We start from the raw sequence: 21,810 nt of genomic DNA on the forward strand, positions 1-21,810 counted from the left end.
GTTACTTGTGTTATTAGAATTCGATTTGATTGTGCTATACACTGTATTCAACCCCCTTCTACAGTATGTGTGACCTAACATAACTCGTGTGAGACACAAATCATTTTCTAGAATTTTTTTATGAATCATGCAATTTTAATGTTCTTAGTTGTTTTTTTATATATAAATGTTGTGCAATATCTAACGTATATTAGATACAAGTTGATTGTTTATCAATCTATATTATTTTCATACAAGATATTACCAAATTACACAACGTTTCTAATAGAGTAGATAATTACCCAAAATATTTATATTCTTGTTTGTGTTGTATAATTTGTATTTAATGAATCAATATAAACAGGGTAGTCAGTGTATGTTTAAAATGAAACGATTAAACTTAATCTGTAGAATGTCGTTAGTATGTTTACAAAGAAAAAGCTAAAAATTAGCATATATGTTGAATACTGAGTTAACCAAAAACTTTAAATTTTATTTAAATAAACTATATGTACTGGTCTATATTATTATTGAGTTCACTACTAAATTACAATTAACTTACTCGATTTAAAAAGATTAAAAATGCATAGTGAAGTCAGAATGATTTGCAATTATAATATACAATAATGTAAAATTTACACTACTGTTAATATACAAGTTGATTTTAATGAAAAATGTTAGTTTTTTAAATTCAACGTATGTATGTATGGAAAAATGTTAGTTTTTTATTTATACTACTGTTAACAAAGTAAGATTAAGTTATATGTGCGTGTGTCAGCATGTAAATTATCGTATGTTACATTTCTTAATAAATTACGATGATTTCAATTATTTATATGGTAAATATCTGATTTATATACATGTATAATCATTATTAACATCTAGTGGGGCAATTGATTACTTAAATACCACGTATCTATATTTATTCAAAAATTAAAATTATGTAATAAATAAATTGCGATAATTTATATATGGTATTTACATTATCACTCTCAAACAATTCATATCTATTTTTTACGGAACCGAGTATCAATCATGCTTGTAACATAAAAATAAAACATATATTGTAAAGACATATTATTGATATTCATGATTTTTTTCAAGGATTCGAATGAAAGATTGTAATTATATCGTTATTGCTTTTAAATTTCTTTTATTACGACTTTAATATTTTTCATATAATAATTTGATAAAATTGTATACTATTCTCCTAAAATTATATATTTTTCAATTCGATAAAGTTTTATAAATATTAGTTGAACTGGATAAGTCCTTCAAATTATTGAACAATATATATTTTCTTTAAATAGTATAAAATGCATTGAATCAAATGCTACAATATAGTATAAATATAACTTTAATTTGAATAATTCAAAATATTCAAAATATTTGTACAATATTATCTCGATCAATGAATATTGCTTATCTAAAATAATTATTTTAAAAAAACTAGTTTTTAAAATGAAAAATGAAAAATAAATCGATTTAATATATTATCGTAGTTTTAACAAATCTCGTATGATCTTGTATCAAATTTCGAATATTTTTAAAATCGGGACAAGTCCCAAAAACAATAATGCGCTACCAGTGAAGTTAGTAATTTTAATATAATTTCGATTGCTAGAAGACAGTTATCTAATTTCATTCCATCTCATTCTTTATCCAACATCTTGTCCTGATCAACGCGAATGATCCACATCTATAATTAAAATACACATCTTAATCGCTTAAACGATAATTACTCGACGAATTGCGCGTCAATACCTTATCGTCTACCCATACGATAGCCCCCACATAAATATAACAGACAAACACAGGACTCTTGACCCACATATGCACATAATTCACATAGCATGTAAATATGTAACTCACATATCACATAATTCAAATCACATATGACTCGGTTCGTCAAAAGGTTCGACTTGGTACGTTTAAAACTGAAATCAGATCAAAAATATGATTTATCGATCTATAATTGACTCAGAATGACTTGTAAAACTACTAGTTGACTATTAAAATAGCAAACCAAATATATTTATTTTTTTTTATAAATTTTTATCATATCACTAAAATATATAGATCTTGACATCTGTAAGGTTAGATCATTCATAAACATTTTTAAAAAAATTAAAACATCAGTATGAGACTAAACACTAGTAAGAAATACTTGTCAAACTACTAGTTGAACGTTAAATAGCAAACCAAATACAATTATTTTTTTTAAAATTTTTTTATCATATCATTAAAATATATAGATCTTGATATCTGTAAAGTTGAATCATTCATAAATATTTAAAAAAAATCGAAACATCAGTATGAGACTTAACACTAGTAAGAAGTACCGGTTAAACTACTAGTTGACTGTTAAAATAGCAAACCAAATACATTTATTTTTTTTCTAATTTTTTTATCATATCACTAAAATATATAGATATTAACACCTATAAGGTTGGATTATTCGTAAACATTTTTAAAAAAATCGAAACATTAGTATGGGACTAAACACCAGTAAAAGTACTGGTCAAACTACTAGTTGACTGTTAAAATAGCAAATCAAATACATTTATTTTTTTTCTAAATTTTTTATCATATCACTAAAATATATAGATCTTGATATCTGTAAGGTTGGATCATTCATAAACATTTTTTAAAAAATCGAAACATCAGTATGGGACTTAACACTATTAAGAATTACCGGTTAAACTGCTAGTTGACTATTAAAATAGAAAACCAAATACATTTATTTTTTTTCTAAATTTTTTATCATATTATTAGATATATATCTTGACATCCGTAAGGTTGGACCTAATTTTTGAACCTAACTTTACTAAAACACACCTAGTTTTTTATTAAAAGCGGGCCCATTTTGCAACTAAAAATTTCAAAAGTGCAGGAAATTTCCTGCCATTTTCAAATGTTGAATTCAACCAAAATCGATTGAATTTAGTAGTGTCAAAAAATTTCATTGGCGGGAAAATTTCCCCATTTTCTTGGCAAGGGTAAATTCGACCAAAATCGGTTGAATTTAGTAGTGTCAAAAAAATACGTTGGAGGGAAAATTCCCACCATTTTTTAGGCAAGTCTAAATTCCCACCATTTTTTTGGCAAGGCTAAACACGACAATATATGGTTGCATATAAATATGTATGTATTTATTCGGTTGTAATTATTACTAAATTCGACCTCGTAAATACGACCGTCTGCGGTTGAATTTAGCCGTGCCCCTAAATTCAACCGAAAGTGGTTGAAATTGACTACGATTGTATTTGTGTAGTTGTATGTAGCCTTATTTCCTTGTATTGACTGAATATGTTAATTTGAATAATGGATTTAAGTTTGACTAAACCTAACAATTCGGATAATTGAAACGGTTTTGGTTCAAATAAATTTTAGATCAAATCCAATCTGAATGATGTATTTGGATATTGTTCTGGTCGATTTGGATTTGATTCAGTTTGGTTTTAATTCTGATTAAAATCAGATGAAATTTATATTCATATTAGATAAAATTTCGTTCAGATAAAATATATCGTAACTAATTCACTTTTATCATTTGTGAGATAAAAAGTATCCTTTTTAATAAATGTACTATTCTTTAAATAATATTATGTAATTTATAAAAAAAAGTATGGCTAAATAATTATGGTATCATAAAAATAAAAATATTTTAAATATAAGTTTTGCTTATATATAAGGAACTTTATGACTATATAAACTATAACAACTAAACCTAACTCATTTTTATCATTTTCTAATTTGGATTGTATAGTTCGCTTCATATTCGATTCGGATAATATATTATACGGTTTTGAAATGTTCCAAATAGTAAATAAATCTTGTATTTTGAATAATTTTCAATTAAGATAATTTTCGAATCGATTTAAATTAGTTTTAAAATTATTATCAAATTATATAATTCAAATTTCGGAATCAAATCTCGGTTACATAAATTTGGATTCGATTTTTCACCTTCTACCCATTACGCCTGCGTGGCTGTGTCAAACCTATATCCAGCGAATGAGAACTCCGCGGTAGAGGACAGGTGAGTGCGCATTTTAGTTTATTATATTTTAATGGGGTTTAATAATAAAATTCTTATACAATTTGAACTTTGATTTTCTTTTCCGGTTAGAAATTAGCTTGTTATGTCAAAATTGAGTTTTATAAATTATAGGTTTCCTACATCCATAATAAATACACTTACAAGCTACAAGATATTAAATACATTATATTTTTGCTTAGCTCCCAAACAATTTTTATCCCCACGCCAGAATATACGTATTCCACAAGCGTATCTTATCATCCCTATATATAAACCTCCACAGTTATTTTAAAACCAACATACTTCCCAACCCTTCGAGGTAACAATGCAGAAAACCTTGAGCCTGCCTTGCAATTATTATGGTAATGCTAGTCTAGAATTGGTGGAGTTGGCACGGAAATCTCGTCTCTACAAGTCATTTGCCGCAAGTAAACTTACCTTCTGAATTATACTTCATTCCGGTTATTATAATATAGTAAGTATAGATTATTATAACTCCGCATTATGCTAATATCTCCTTTGTGTGTGTTTTAGATGTTATGCACGTTTACCTCCTCGAGCAACAAATTGTAGGAAGAAAAAGTGCGGCCACAGTAATCAGGTTTGCTTATTTTGTTATACAAATTTTTCAGTATTATCGACAGTTAATTCAATAAGCTCAGATACTTGTATTTGGCTGGTATTTACGGCAACTGATGGATTCTTCAACATGTAATTGCTTTGCAGCTGAGGCCGAAATCCACAAGATCCCCTTATGTTCAGTACTGAACTGGAATGGTTCAGGAGTTAAAAGTCAATTGATTGCCCGAACTCAAGAACTTTATTTACACACCAAGAACTCAAGAAGTTAGTGCTGTAAAATTTGTCTGTTTATTGCAGCTACTGTTACTTGTAATCGAGTATGTAAATGAAGAAGCAACTCGTTTAAAGAACGTAAATGTCAGTGTCACCGAATTGTATTTTTAAGAATTTGATTCTAATATAATTGACTTGCATGAGTATCACTGATGTATGTTATTTGCTCTTATGTGATGACTCTTGTCTAAAAAAATCTAAATCGACTGTTTGCTTGACTGTTTCACATGTTTCTGAATTTGAGTAATTGACAAAAGTTCTGCTGAATGCAAGTATGCAACAATGTAAGTTCAGTTAAGTATGGCTATGGATTGTTGCACACGATGAACAATGTGAGACATATTACAGACTGGAGATTATCTTCCGGCCAATCAGTTTCGGCGTGCAACATCATATAAGGTTAATACAATTGTCTATGGGAAGTCATTTTTAGCTTTATCATTCGACTTGCTCTTGGTATGTATTTCATCACTCTCTGTTTTGATGATTTAGTCTGGGTTCCAGTATAAGTGTACAAAGCTTAAACCATGTGTTTTCAGAAGTTAGATTGCTCAAATTCTTATCGATATTATTTAAGTTGTCAGGTCTTTCTTTTATTTAAATATTTTTTTCAGTCTGATATCTAAAACCGAATGAAATTTTGTGAAGAAATTCATTAAATACAATTTAACATATATACATTAGAAATTTATTTTTGAAATTATAGTGAGGACCGAGTACTCCTACATGTAAATTACATAGTGAATACTGAATAGGGATGATGGTCCTGGTTAGTCAAGTCGAAGGTGTCATTTCCCTCGTCTCTGAAAACTTACATGGAATATGAGGAAGACAATACAGCTGTGAATTTACTATTATAAAAGTACTAGCTTAAATGCTGTGCGATTTACGATTTCCTTTAATATTTATATTTTTTATTTAAATATTAAATAAAAAATACTGGCTTAAATATTTTTTTTATTAGTCAAAGTCGAAGGTGTCATTTGCTTTGTCTCTGAAAACTTACATCAATAATAATGGAATATAACGAAGACAATACAGCTGTGAATTTACTACGTTATGCAATATTACCTTAAATCGCAGGGGTTTCCGTTATATTAAATTTTTTTATTTATCTAGTCATATTATGATTTTAAAATATTTATATTAATATATAATCATTATAAATTTATATAAAAAATAATAAGATAACATGTGATCGTAATTTAGTAGATTATGTCTAGTAGTTTAAGAATTTATTAGTTTAGCGGTTATATAACACTATTTATTTATTTTTTAATATTAGGATAAGTTGTGGTCGTAATTTAGTGGGATAAATAAATTATACATAGTAATTTAACAATATAGTAGTTTAGCGGATATATAATACTATTTATTTATTTATTTATTTATTTAATAATTAAATGGGGATAACCATTGAATCAAATTATACCCCATTCCGGTTATTTATAACTAGTTGCTAACCCGTGTGAAGTACGGAGGCGACATTATAAATAATATAAAGTTATTATTTGTATAAAATTAAATCTCAGATAATTTGTGCAAAACACAGATTAAAATAAATAAATATTTTAAATTATGCAGTTAAAGGAAATCGAAGTCATAATTATAAAATTTCACCGTATAATTCTTTTTTTTTACTAAAATGACTTATAAATCAAGTTATAATTCTACTTATGTACCTAATTATTTTATATGTTATATTAATCTAACATATTAAGTTTTACTAATACGATTATTTAAAAGTAATTGACGCTTGGATAAACACCAATAAATAAAAATTTATGTATAAATAAAGTATAAAAATAGTAGAAGTTAATTCGTGTTAGTTAAAGTTTAATTATATAAAATTTTAAAAATAGTTATATAATATTTTTTTTGTGCAAGACATGCATGGACTTTAACAAGACTAAGACAATTTGTCAACCTAAGTAAGTTGTATTGTTATTTTAATTTATATTTTGTACTTGTAACATTTAAAGTCTGCAAAAATGTCAAAGAAGCAAACTGGAGTCTTTTTCTATAAACAGTGTCAAGCCTAAGAATTTCATCTGGAAGAAGATCAAGAAGATCATGCCTCAGAGAAATTATGAAGAAGTTTGGAGTTGAATAAATTTGTTTTAGGATAAATGTTCTAAGTCAAGATCTCAACAAGTCACATATTTAATATTATAGAGAAGTCATTTGAGAACTCAAAATGACTTATCGAGAAGTCAGGAAAGGCATTGGAGAACTCACAGAGATATCGACAAGCCAAATTGAAGACATGGAGATTGAAGATATCGACAAGTCATCTCTTCACTAGAGAACACATAGTTATCGACAAGTCAATATTCATTAGAGAACTCTGAGTTATTGTTAGGAAATGAATAACACAAAGAGGGGGGTGAATGTGTTTTACTATTTTTAGGCTTTTCTTGAATATTTTTGGCTTGGTTGAACAAAGTAAATTTAATCTTGTAGAAATGTGTTACTGCAGAAATTTAAACATGCAAGAATAAGGAACACATATCTTTTCAAAACTCACTTAATTTTGTATTAAAATTAAGAATGTTTTGCTACAAAAATTTTAGGCTCTTTGATGTTAAAGAGCTTAGCTTCTTCTTGAGAGTGTTACAAGATTTCTATCTCAATTGTTACAAATGACTAAGGACCAGTGTTAACTTTATAACTCAGTTAACTGTCGGTTTACACAGTGTGTAATAAGACATGCTATTAGTTTTTCTAAACTGTCACTTGTCATTTCTATTTATAGAAAAGCAGATCTTCCATTTCTGGCTTAGCATATCTTTAGCATCCCGTGTTCACTTTAATCTTCCTTTGTCAGTTAATCTTTACCATTGATCTTGCACATTCTTCAAACTGCTTTTTGTAGACTTGTCAATCCAGCTGTTGGATTGTTTGTTGATTGTTTATCTTGGATATTGAATTGATCTGCAACCTTGTACTTCGAGATTGTACATCGAGATCTCCAGTTTAGGTCTATAGAAGACTTGACATCTCGATAAGTATCTTCGCTTATCGAGATCTCTGGTACTCTATATTCAGTTTGGCTTGTAGAGGTCTTCAGTTCTCTATAAGAGAACTTTGGCTTGTCGAGATCTCTTGTATTCACATCTTCACTTTGACTTATCGATAACTCTTAGTTCTCTAGTGGCTTCTTGACTTGTCGATTTCTCAGAGTTCTCTAGTCAAATTAACTTGTCGAAATCTCATAGTCCTCTAGTAAATTTTAACTTATCGATATCTCTGAGTTCTCAAGTGAATTTTGACTTATCGATATCTCTGAGTTCTCTAGTGAACTTTGACTTATCGATAACTCAGGATTTTCTAATGAATGTAGACTTGTCGATAACTCTGAGTTCTCTAGTGAAGAAATGACTTGTCAATATCTCCAATCTTCATGTCTTCAATTTGGCTTATCGATATCTTTCTGAGTTCTCTAGTAGCTTTCCTGACTTCTCGATAAACAATTCTGGAGTTCTCGAATGAATTCTCCATAACATTAAATCTGTGATTTGTAGAGATCTTGACTTAGAGTATTTTTCTCCAAACAGATTTATTCAACTCCAAACTTCTTCAAAATTCATCTGAGGCGTGACCCTCTTGATCTTCTTCCAGATAGAATCCTTAGGCTTGATATTGTTTCAGGAAAAAGACTCCAGTCTGCTCCTTTGCATTTTTACAGACTTTAAGTGTTACAAGTACAAAATACAGACTAAGATAACAACACAACTTACTTAGGGTTGGCCCCAAGCTTAGTTGATTACCACAAATAACAGTTCATTAATCTCCTCCTTAGATCAGATGTCCATTTGGCTTGCTTCTTACTTTGATCAGGGACACTAATGATATTATTATCTCCAGTGATCTTTGAAATCATCACTTATATTTTACAATCTCCCCCAACTTGTTCAATATGGAATTATGCACAAGTTCTGAATGATGATATCAAAATTCTAACTAAATACAGAATGCAGAAGTCAATCTCCCCATCCTGTCTTCTTTTGTGAGTTTCATTTAGATTTACTCTTCTATCCCCCTATCAAGAATAGACTTACTCTACTCTCCCCCTATCAAGAAAAGAATATTATTATCTGGCAACATCCATTAGTTGTTTTGACATTTAGATATATTCTCCCCCTTTTTGACATTATCTCCAGGTAGAAAGATCCAGCTAGATGCACATTGTTCAAGCTTTTGTCATTGTCCATTTAGAACATTATCAGCAGCTTCAAGCTTCAGTGAGATCTGTAGTGATGAGTTCATCAAGTAGAATAGGAGTTTCACTTAGATCTGCAGAAGAAGTCTGTCAGTAAAAAAAGTCCTAAACTCTCTGTTCTTTTGAATAAGTGGTCTCAACACTTCTCACTGTACTAGTCTCATGAACATATATTTCTTTTTGGAGTTTAATTAGACATATGCATTGTAAGATATTTACTTGCAAGCATTATTACAGAAAAGATAATAATCAATTCAGAAAAACACATAGCAATCATTACACAAACAAAAGAATGATAGAGAAGAAGTAGAATTTTCATTAATAATGGAAATAGTGTATATTAAGATATAGATTTCAACAAGTAAATCATAATCCTAACTACTCTGGTTTCTGCTTCTTCTTCTCGGCCTCTATCCTCCATGCCCGGCGCTGGTAAGCTCTGGACATGGAGTGTGCAAGAGAAATGATTCTCTCCTGCAACTCCAGAGCAGCAAGACGTTGATGCTCAGCCACCATGGCACGTCTCTCCTGCTCCAGAGAGACTTCTCTCTCAAAGAAAAAGAAGTTTATCTAATCATCCCACGAGATTTCGTCAAAGACGTCAAGTGGAACATCAAAGGGGCTGCATATGATCCCTTTGATGCGGACTTGAAGCCCAAAGGGGTCATAATAGACCTTATTATCAGTGATGGGCTGGAAGATAAACACTGTTGTTGAGCGAGTGGAAAACAGGGGCAGCCGTTGGAGAGAGATGAACAATAAGTGAGTTTTGAGGTTAGGATATTTGTTGAGAAAGAGAGCAGTGATGAATAATGAAGAGCGAAGAGTTTGGATTTATAGATGGATAAAAGAAAGAAACCAAGAGACTTTTGAGTTGCCCGGTTAATAAGTGTAATAATTACACAAACATACTTTACGAGTATCTAGACAGTTAGAAGTGACTTAACTTTCTAGTTACTATTCCCCATGCAAGTACTCAAGAATCTTAGTTCACTTTCTAGGTTAACTATTCCTCATGCAAATAAACAAGTACCCCTACACAAAAAGTAACCCTTCCTATCAGCAAAATATTTCACTAGCTAACTCATCAAAATAAATACTGATAAGGGATTATTTTGAATAAATTCAAAACACATAATTAGCATATAGTCAAATAAATTTAACTATTATCAGTATTCTCAAAACATCACATATAATGTACTAATCTACTTACATTAGACTAACATAATCCACATTAAAAAAAATTGCACATAAGCACGTAAATGTGTCAATAACTCTGAGTAATTATAGATAAAGTATGTCAAAAGTATTTTGCTGAACATAATTTATGAATTAAATTATCTCAGTTTTTCATACTTTTTGCTTCTTTTGATCTGTTATTTATTAGCTTCACATATTTAGAATATGAATTATAAAATATTCAGTTTTCTTAGAATTTTGAGAAATTCCAAGTTATAATATGTATCGAGAAGTCTGGGTATTTATAGTAAGATTAAATGACTTGTCGAGAACTCAAAAATAGACGTTTGGAGTTTGTCTATCGAGAAGTCATTTTAAGAAATGAAATACATATCGAGAAGTCATTTTAAAGTATTCTTTTAGAGAACTCAAAATTGACTTATCAAGATGTCAAATAAATACCCAGTTTGTCCAAACGGTAGATTGAATTAATTCCAACTTTTATTTGAATAAGTTCAAAATAAAATTAGAATAAATTTTCCAAAAGTATTTTACCAAAATAATTTATTAAACTAAATTATTTCAGTTCTGAGTTATTGATAAGTCAAAAATTATACTTGTAGAGAACTCCGTAAATTAACACTATTAGAGAACTCTACAAAGTCTTATCGATAAGGCATATTAAGCCTATCGAGACGTCACTGGAGAAGTCAGTAATTGACTTATCGAGGACTCACTCGAGAAGTCCTAAAATGACTTGTCGAGAAGTCAATTTGACTTATCGAGAACTCAGTTCTATATATACTTTTGGTTTTTGTAATTCTACCTTGTGTTAATTTTACATATTAAGAATGTAAATTAACAACTGAGTAGTTTACTCAGAATTTGAAAAATTCTAAGTTGAATTTGAATTTGAAAAACAAATATGCAGAGATTTCTGAAATATTTATAATTCATATTTCAGTTAATTTCCAATTTAATCAAATTAATTTGATTTACTGGAGATTAATTTGCTGTAAAATATTAGCTGAGTTCTTGCCTTATGATGAAGAATTAAGCATTCTAATTTTACCTACAAGTCTAGTGAAAGTTGCTTCATCCAAAGGTTTAGTAAAAATGTCAGCCAATTATTTTTTGTTGGTACAAAAATGAGCTCAATGGTACCATTTATAGCATGTTATCTAATAAAATGATACCTAACATCAATATGCTTTGTCCTAGAATGATTAACTGGATTAGCTACTTATAGATATAGCACTAGTATTGTCACACATAATAGGAATTTTGTGTAACACTAGGCCATAATCCATTAGCTGATTTTTAATCCAAAGCACTTGAGCACAACAACTTCCTGCAGCTATGTATTCAGCTTCAGCTGTAGAAGTTGATACAAATTGTTTTTCTTTCTATACCAGGATACAAGTCTTTGTCCAAGAAATTGACAGCTTCCACCGGTACTCTTTCTGTCAACCCTGCATCCGGCAAAATCTGCATCTGTGTAACCAACAGCTTCAAAACCAGTTCTCTTAGGATGCCATAATCCCAAGTTTGAAGTTTCCTTCAAGTATCTGAAAATCTTCTTTCTCCCCTGAGTTTGTGCAATTAAATTCAGGTGTATGAGATGAGCTTCCATTTTCTTGATTTTCCTGTTGAGTAGTTTCTTCATTTTTCTTTTCTGACAGACTACACAAACTTCAACTTGAGCAAACTCCAGCTTAGGTATGTCTCTTACTAACTCCTTTTTGACAAGGTGTTAATTTCCTTGAAATTCAAGTAAGACAGATTTTTATGCCATAGCTTGTTTACTTCTTCTCATGCCTTGGTGTAGAAGCAACAAATACCATCCTTATTTGTTGAGTCAAAATCTGTAACAAACAAGCTCCTTTTCCTTGTGCCTCTCAGAGCAACTTCACCAGTTTTCTTGCTGATAACAGTGCATTCTTCTTTGTTGAGTAAAACTTAAGGCCTTTGTCTACAAATTTGCTAACTCTGAGAAGATTCACTTCAAGACCAGCTACCAGTGCTACATCATCAAAGACAACATTTTCAAAACAATCTTACCATATCCCATTGTGAATCCTTTGCGGTTGTCTCCAAAGGTCACCAAAGGGCCAGCTTTCTCCTCAAACTGTGATAGCATGGCCTTTTCACCTGTCATATGCCTGGAACATCTGCTGTCTATGATCCAGATGACTCTCTACACTATGCCCTGCACACAATGAGTCTTAAGTGTGTTTGGAAACCCAAGTAGCGTTGGGTAGTTTCTTCTTAGTAACTTGTTCAGCAGAAGCAGAATGAGTTGTTTTAGAAAAAAATAGAATTCAGTGATTGTTGTGCGTGTTTTCCTTTTGATGTGGACTCATTTCTTGTTTCTTTAAGGTCTACTCTCAGTTTGTGGTAACTCTTCATTACTTTCAAGTTGCAAGGAATGCAGTCAAACTTGTCACAGAATGAATAAGAGGATCATTTGAATCTGCTTCATTGTATTTGGAGGTTCCTTCAGTTGGCTTGCTAAGAACCTTTTTACAAAAGTGAGTTAGATGATTTGCAGAGCCATATTTTTTACACTTCTTTCTATGAGCATTTGCAACATAAGCAAAATTATTGCTTTTATTTATCCCTATTTTCCCATTTCTATTTTTCTTTTTCTTTCTTGCATCTTCAGTTTTGGTTTCTTTAACAGGAGTCTTGGGACTTTGTTTGTTCATGAGCTTCTCTTCAGTATTGGAAGACTCAACTGATTCTTCAGTTTTCTTCTCTTTATCTTCATCAGCAATTTCTTACTTGATAATGAATTCTTCTTCACTGAAGTTGACTTCACATGCTTTGAATATAGGTGCATTAACCTCTTTCAAAAAGGTTGGAGCATTCTCGGTTTTCTTTGCTTTCCCTTTGTCACCTACAGTCTTCTTTTTGTCATTCATGGCATCATAGTCAAGGCCAATAGCAATGTTTGCACATGGCTTATTCTTCTCATGAAATTGTCCGACCAGTTAAGGTGCATTTCTGAAAGATTTCATCTTCACTTCATTCTTTTCTAGCTTCTCCCTTAGCACAGCTTCAATTTCATATGCACACTTGAGCTTGTTCTTTAGATAAGCATTTTCTTGTTTTAAAGCTTCAAGCTCCACCAACAACAATTCGGTTTCTTGCTACTCACTTTAAAGCTTCTCATTTATCTTTGTTAATCTGCTAACTTCTTCATTAGCAGCAACCATGCTTGTGTGAGTATGAAACATTTTTGTGCTCATCTTTTTAACAGTTTCCTTATATTGATTCATATTTAAATCAATAGTGGTAAGAGTTGGTGTCTGTAATTTAGATGATGATGATTCTCCTTGCTCCAGGACCATGAGTGCATAATTACCAAATTCTTCATCTTCATCATTCTCAGAGTCATCCCAACTTTTACCCTCTGTAATATAAGCTTTACTTTGTTATTTCCTTAGAAGAGCTTCATACTTTGCTTCAAGTTCAAGATAAGCTTTTTCTTTTTTGCTTTCTTGGGTTTCCTGCATTCTGTTGCAAAGTGGCCTTGTTCATCACATTTGAAGCATTTTATATTAGATCTGTCAACAGATCCAGTTTTGTAGTCATTCTTGCTATCAGAATTGTACTTCCCTTTTTCTTTCCAGCTGCTGACTTTATTGAAATTATGTCATTTACTCCTGAAGTATCTTGGCTTCTTTACTCTAAGATTAGTGAATTTTCTATCCAAATAGGCCATTGACTGATCTAGCTCATCCAGTTCTTCAAGAGTGTAGAACTCATCTTTTTCTAATTCCAGAATGGCTTGTTCCTGTGAATCATTTGTTCTTTGCTCACTTGTTTAGGAAACTGGTATTTGAGATCTTGACTTATCAGTCGATGTTTAGATTTCATTGACAATTAAAGCACTTGAACCATCTACAACATGTCCTTGGTCAGATCTCAATGATTTTCTCTGAATCATTTCAAGTTCATATGTTTTGAGAATTCCATATAGAACTTCCAGTGTTATCCTACTTAAGTCTCTTCCTTTCCTGATTGCTGAGATTTTCTGTTCCGAATGATCAGGGAGAGTAATCAAGAACTTCAGATTCACTTCTTCAATTTCATAATATTTGTCATAAAGCTGCAAATCATTTATCAGCTTGTTAAATCTTTCAAACACGTCAGTAATACTTTCCTCTGGCTTTGCCATAAAACCCTCATACTGTGAAATCAGTATTCTTCTTTGGTTTGACCTAACTTCTTCAGTTCCTTCACAGAGTATCTCAATCTTTTCCCATATTTGTTTGGCAGTATCACAGTTGACAATGTTGTTGTACATCACATTGTCAAGTGACTCAATTAATATTAATTGCAAGCTACTATCCAGGAAGACTTTCTCATTTTCAGGGTCAGAATACTCAGAAGGATCTTTTGGAGCAAAATGAGCTGGGATGATCATGTCTCCATCTGTAGATTCCTCAATTCTAACCATAGGAATGAAGGGTCCATTCTTGAGGATCTAAATGTAGAGTGGATTGGCCATCCTGATAAACAGCATCATTTTCTTTTTCCAAAGCGTGTAGTTAGCTTTGTCAAAGGTAGGAATTTTGATGCTACTGATTTTTTGTGTATTCATTCTTCCAAGATCTTGAATCTGTTTACTTTCAGATTTTACTCTGATACCACTTGTTAGGAAATGAATAACACACAGAGGGGGGTGAATGTGTTTTACTATTTTTAGGCTTTTCTTGATTGTTTTTGGCTTAGTTGAACAAAGTAAATTTAATCTTGTAGAAATGTGTTACTGCAGGAATTTAAACATGCAAGAATAAGGAACACGGATCTTTTCAAAACTCACTTAATTTTGTATTAAAATTAAGAATGTTTTGCTACAAAATTTCTAGGCTCCTTGATGTTAAAGAGCTTAGCTTCTTCTTGAGAGTGTTATAAGATTTCTATCTCAATTGTTACAACTGACTAAGGACCAGTGTTAACTTTATAACTCGGTTAACTGTAGCTTTACACAATATATAATAAGACATGCTATTATCTTTTCTAAAATTCACTTGTCATTTCTATTTATAGAAAAGCAAACCTTCCATTTCTGGCTTAGCATATCTTTAGCATCCCGTGATCACTTTAATCTTCCTTTGTCAGTTAATCTTTACCATTGATCTTACACATTCTTCAAGCTGTTTTTTGTAAACTTGTCAATCCAGTTGTTGGATTGTTTGTTGATTGTTTATCTAGGATATTGAACTGATCTGCAACCTTGTACTTTGAGATTGTACATCGAGATCTCCAGTTTAGGTCTATAGATTACTTGACATCTCGATAAGTATTTTAGCTTATCGAGATCTCTGGTACTCTATATTTAATTTGGCTTGTAGAGGTCTTCAGTTCTCTATAAGAGAACTTTGGCTTGTCGAGATCTCTAGTCTTCACATCTTCACTTTGACTTATCGATAACTCTTAGTTCTCTAGTGGCTTCTTGACTTGTCGATTTCTCAGAGTTCTCTAGTCAAATTAACTTGTCGAAATCTCAGAGTCCTCTAGTAAATTTTAACTTGGCGATATCTCAGAGTTCTCTAGTGAATTTTGACTTATCGATATTTCTGAGTTCTCTAGTGGAGCTTGACTTATCGATAACTCGGAATTCTCTAATGAATGTAGACTTGTCGATAACTCCGAGTTCTCTAGTGAATAAATGATTTATCGATATCTCCAATCTTCATTTCTTCAATTTGACTTGTCGATATCTTTCTGAGTTCTCTAGTAGTTTTCCTGACTTCTCGATAAGCCATTATGGAGTTATCGAATGACTCTATAACATTAAATCTGTGAATTGTAGAGATCTTGACTTAGAGTATTTTTCTCCAAACAGATTTATTTAACTCCAAACTTCTTCAAAATTCTTCTGAAGCATGATCTTCTTGATATTTTTCCAGATAGAATCCTTAGACTTGATACTGTTTCAGGAAAAGACTCCAGCCTGGTCCTTTGCATTTTTACAGACTTTAAGTGTTACAAGTACAAAATACATACTTAGATAACAACACAACTTACTTAGGGTTGGTCCCAAACTTAGCTGATTACCACAAATAACAGTTCATTAATCTACTTCTTAGATCAGATGTCCATTTGGCTTGCTTCATAATTTGGTCAGGGACACTAATCAAATTGTTATCTCCAGTGATCTTTGACATCATCACTTATATTTTACAGTTATCGATAAGTCAAATTCCACTAGAGAACTCAGAGATATCGATATGCCAAAATTCACTAGAGAACTCTGAGTTGTCGACAAGTCAAATTTGACTAGAGGACTCTGAGTTATCGATGAATCAATAAAGCATTAGAGAACTCCGAGATATCGATAAGTCAAAGTGAAGATATGAAGACTAGAGATCTCCACAAGTCAAATTCTCTTATAGAGAACTTAGAGACCTCTACAAGTTAAATTTATTATGGAGTATTAGAGATCTCGATATGCCAATATACTTATCGAGATGTCAAGTTCTCTATAGACCAAATGGAGATCTCGAGGTAAAATCTCAAAGTACAAAATTGCACATCAGTTCAATATCCAAGATTAACAATCAACAAACAATCCAAACAGCTGGATTGACAAGTCTACAAAAAGCAGTTTGAAGGATGTGCAAGATCAATGGTGAAGATTAACTGACAAATGAAGATCAAGACAATCACAGGATGCTAAATATATGTTATACCATAAACAGAAGATATACTTTTCTATAAATGGAAATGACAAGTGACTGTTTACTAAAGTTAATAGCATGTCTTATTGTACACTGTGTAACCCAGCAGTTAACTGAATTATAAAGTTTACACTGGTCCTTTAGTCAGTTGTAATAATTTAGATAGAAAATCTTGTAACACTCTCAAGAAGAAGCTAGACACTTTATCAACAAAGAGCCTAGAAATTTTGTAGCAAAACATTCTTAATTTCAATATAAAATTAAGTGAGTTTTGAAGATCCGTGTTCTTTATTTTTGCAAGTTTAATTTCTGCATGAACACAATTTCACTACAAGATTTAAATTTACTTTGTTCAACCATAAAAGATTCAAAAAAAGTTTAAAAATAGTAAAACACATTCACCCCCTCTGTGTGTTATTCATATCCTAAAATTTTTCTACTAAGTTCCAAGATTCAGTAATTTTGTATTTTAATAGAACATGGATTCACTTAATAGTATAGATGGTTGAAAACACGTGCAAAGCATATTAAAATATCGAATTAATATTTGCGGTGCGAAACATGGACCGAAATTAATATATTAACATGAAATATTATATTGGTACTTGTAAAGAATAATTATGTAGTTTAAATAGGATCGAATAAGATATGAAATTTTTCATAAATAATTCTTGTTATGCATTGTTTTACTTGTTATGAAAATCTAACATATTAATTTTATTTTTGTAAAATGAATTGTATAATTATCTTAGAACAAAATATTTGTTATTTTAGATAATTTAATATTTATTAATATAATTTGATAATTATCTTATAATTAGTTTTTTTAATATAATTTATTTAATATTACTTAATTATTGATACAAAATATTTTCTCAAATTAAAAATAAATATACGATTGAATGAATATTAACTAATAGAAACTAAAATTTAGAGAAATATAATTCAATTTGTGCTAGGTGAGTAACAAAATTTGGTACTTTTTGTATTTCAATACTTTTGTACTATAATAAAACATGGTTTCGCTTATTAATAAAGGGTTAATGATCAAATCGAAACCAATTTTAAAATAGAAATTAGAAACCAATAACAACCAAATATTTAACCCCTTTCTTTATCCTCCATGTGCAAATTCATATATATATTTTCCCCTTCATTTTTAATTTAATTTTTCTCGTTAATCGATTAAATTTTTTTAAAATATAACTTTACCGTATTTATTTCCATCCCCACTCATCAATTTGCATAGTATATTTGGTATATTTCGATGATCAATCGGTATTTAAACTTATATGAATCACTAAGTTAAATCGGTACTTTCCCCGGAGCAGTAGATTTTAGTGATTCTCGTTGGTAGAAATAGTGATTTATCGTCAAAATTTATCATATTTGGTATTCATACTGATTGTTGGAGATGTATAATAATATGTGGAAGTTAGATTTTAAAAATAGTTCATCAATTGACAGGAAAAATTTGATTAAAAATTGAGGGAATTAGGTGGAGTTGTGTGTGATAGAGTGCATTTAAATTGGTTGTGGTGCATTTTTTAGTTTCTATTCTAATTTGGTTTCTATTAGAGTATGACTCTTATAAATTTTAATTATCTTATCAAGTAGATATTTGTTATTTTAGATAATTTATTATTAATTAATATTATCTTATAATTATTTTATAATTGCCATATTCAATATAATTTACAAATTATTTATATTACTTGAATATTGATAAAAAAAATTCAAATTAAAAATACATAAACGCTTGAATAAACACTAACTAATAAAAACAAAGTGTAGATAGAATATAAGACAATTTAAGTTAGGTAAATACTAAAATTTGATATTTTGTTACTTTTGTACACTAATAAAACAAGATTTCGTTTATTAATACCGAGTTAAGTTATGTAGTTAAAAAAATCGAAGTCAAGCGTAATTATAAAATTTTACCGTATAATTTTTTCTTTACTAATATGACTTATATCGACACTTGAATGAACAATAACAAATAGAAATTAATGTTAATATAAAGTATAGAGAGTAGAATTCAATTGGTATTAGTTGAGATTTAATTATATAAAACTTTAAAAATAGTTATATAATTTTTGTAGTGAGTACCAAGATTTAGGTAATTTTTTCTTCAAATAGACATGGTTTTGCTTAATAGTATAAATAGTTAATAGCATGTGTGAAACATATTAAAATATCTAATTATGATTTGTATTGCGAAATACGAATCATAATTAATATATTAATATGAAATATTAAATTGGTACTTGTAAAGAATAATTATGTAGTTGAAAGGAATCGAATAAGATATGAAAGTTTTAGTCATAATTCTAGTTTTACATTGTTTTGCTTGTTATAAAAATCTAACATTATATAATTATCTTATGAATGAAATATTTTTTATTTTAGATAATTTAATATTAATTAGTATTATTTGATAATTAACTTATAATTAGCGTTTTGAGTTTAATTTATTTAATATTACTTAGTTATTGATAAAAATATGTTTCAAATTAAAAGTAGATACACACTTGGAAGAGCATTAACTAATAGAAATAAAGTTTAGAGAGAATAAAAGTCAATTTGTACCGGTGACTACCAAAATTTGGTACTTTTGTATTTGTGTGCTTTTGTGCTGAAATAAAACATGGTTTCACCTAATAATAAAGAATATAAATTTTAATTATCTTATCAACTAAATATTTGTTATTCTAGATATATTTTATTATTAATTCATCTCATCTTATAATTATTTTATAATTATCATTTTCAATATACTTTATTTAAAATTACTTAATTATTGATAAAAATATTTTTCAAATTAAAAATAAATAAACGCTTGAATAAATACTAACTAATAAAAAGAAAATTTAGATAGAATAAAGGTCAATTTGTGTTAGTTATTATTTTACACCATTCTAAAAATAAATAAAAGCTTAAATATAATAGTTAATATTGCAAACTCAATAATTAGTACATAACAAATATCAAATATGTAGATATTATTAAATATCATTCTAATTTCTTTTATCAAACAAATATTTGATATATTGATCATTATATAATTATAAAAATTAAAAATAATATTTATATTCTTCCATTTAATATTTCGATTATTCAGTCCAATTAACAATTAATCTCCAACTTGTCGATTAATCTGTCATAAATACCCTCACCGGCGTGAAACACTAGAGATTTTTGGAACACTGCAATCTGCACTCAGGAATAAAATAGATGAGGTATCCCCATTCCCAGCCCCAAGTGAAGATAAGAAAGAATCCTACTGCCAGAAGCAGGCACGAGTCACTCTCACTCTTTTCTGATAAATCTCTTAATCTGATCAATTCATGTTTGGGATAAGCAATTATGCACTACACGGGCCTTTATTATTTGTGTAACATTTTTTTGATCATAACAAAATTTCAATAATAGAGTACGAAACACTAGAGACTCCGATTTGTACGTTCAAGTACCACCACACTTTTGCACAACAAAAACTTCTTCATCCTTATCTACATTTTACACAATAGTAATACACATACATACAAACAAATTACACCTTACATACACATCCTATTCACACAAACACGTGACTTTATTACAGCCATGCTCCCTCCTACGACGTCGTTTCTCACAATCAAACAAGGGTCGCGCACTTCGATGCTTTCGGGTCCCACATAGCCGGAAGCAAAAACTTGCGTCCCTTTTCCCCATGCGCATTGTAACTCGCCCCACTGCTCTTATCCACCAACACATTCCCCGGGTAACCCGGATACGCACCCGACCCGAACACACCCGTACACGCCGACACCGCCTCTAACGGCGCCGTCACCGGTCCCTGAAAATACCCATTATTAAACGGGTTCGTCACGGTTCCCGCCAAAACCGTGCCCAAGTTAATAATCATTCCGTCAACTCCGACGTCTCCGTTAGGCGAAACTAACGGCGCCGTTTGTGGCCCGTAAATAGGTTGGTGAAATGGCCATGCACACATACCCGGACACAAACTCTCCGAGTTCCCCACCCATGCATATGCAAACCGACCCGATCCGGATTTCACTCGGGTCGACCCGTGGGTACCGCACCGGTTCATGCAAAACCCGTCAACAGAAACATCCTTAGCCGTCAAAACAACGTTAATAGAACTCAACTTGTTGACTTTAGAAGCTAACAATATGAGTTGTGAAGTCTTTAAAGACTTTCCAAGAGAGTACTTCTCGTCGAGAGTTTGAGTTCCGACAACAACAGTAGAAACGCCGCCGTGGTAATTCTCGGTGGTTTTCCACCAGGAAGCGGCGGAGGGCGACGGAGCAGAGTGGCCGGAGTTGAGAGAGTTGAGATAATCGACTATTATAGAGCGTTGGGTTGAAGTGAAAGTGCCGTACCATACGAGATTTATTGTTATGTTACCTTTGAGAAGTGCGCCATTGTGGTATTTCATTTTTAGAGGTTGTTCTTGGACTAGAGCTGTGAGTTTTCTTGAAGAAGCTGTGGTGGGTTCAGTTAAAAAGGTGGTGAAGAGGAGGATTAGAAGGAGAAGAAAGAAAGTTGAAAAGGCCATTTTTATGTTTGATAGTGAGGAAGAAAGAGTGGAGTGTGGTTGGTTTTATAGTGGAAAAGTACACATGATTCGAAAATTTAAAATTATTTGAACATTAGTTATTTTTCCGAATAATTAGACTAGTAAATATTTATTTTTATAAATTAAATAATTAATGTGAATCGAATCCAAAAATTAAAATGAGTTATTTTTAAAATGATTTGGTTAATTGGTTGATTTCTAGATCATTTTTTTTGTTAAAGAACGTAATTTGCCCTATTTGATATCTTGAATTTTT

At 30.6% G+C, this 21,810-nt stretch overlaps 1 protein-coding gene and 1 long non-coding RNA gene across 2 annotated transcripts; one reads left to right on the forward strand and one right to left on the reverse strand.

Annotated features, from left to right (window-relative positions):
• The first annotated feature begins 4,345 nt into the window (after positions 1-4,345).
• LOC141684223 (uncharacterized) lies at positions 4,346-4,837 on the forward strand. Its single transcript, XR_012560588.1, has 3 exons — positions 4,346-4,449; positions 4,556-4,622; positions 4,748-4,837. It is a non-coding gene; the product is annotated as an uncharacterized LOC141684223 (long non-coding RNA).
• A 15,566-nt stretch (positions 4,838-20,403) lies between these two features.
• On the reverse strand, positions 20,404-21,560 carry LOC141684218 (protein EXORDIUM-like 2). Its single transcript, XM_074489090.1, has one exon. It carries the CDS (start codon positions 21,531-21,533, stop codon positions 20,610-20,612), a length of 924 nt encoding a protein of 307 aa, XP_074345191.1. The 5' UTR covers positions 21,534-21,560; the 3' UTR covers positions 20,404-20,609.
• Between the last annotated feature and the right edge of the window lie 250 nt (positions 21,561-21,810).

Source organism: Apium graveolens, chromosome 9, assembly GCF_009905375.1.
Source record: "Apium graveolens cultivar Ventura chromosome 9, ASM990537v1, whole genome shotgun sequence".
Taxonomy (NCBI): domain Eukaryota; kingdom Viridiplantae; phylum Streptophyta; class Magnoliopsida; order Apiales; family Apiaceae; genus Apium; species Apium graveolens.

What these genes read in the sequence shown, in the direction of transcription:
- LOC141684218 (XM_074489090.1), bottom strand. Translation starts at nt 21,533, where the DNA reads ATGGCCTTTTCAACTTTCTTTCTTCTCCTTCTAATCCTCCTCTTCACC.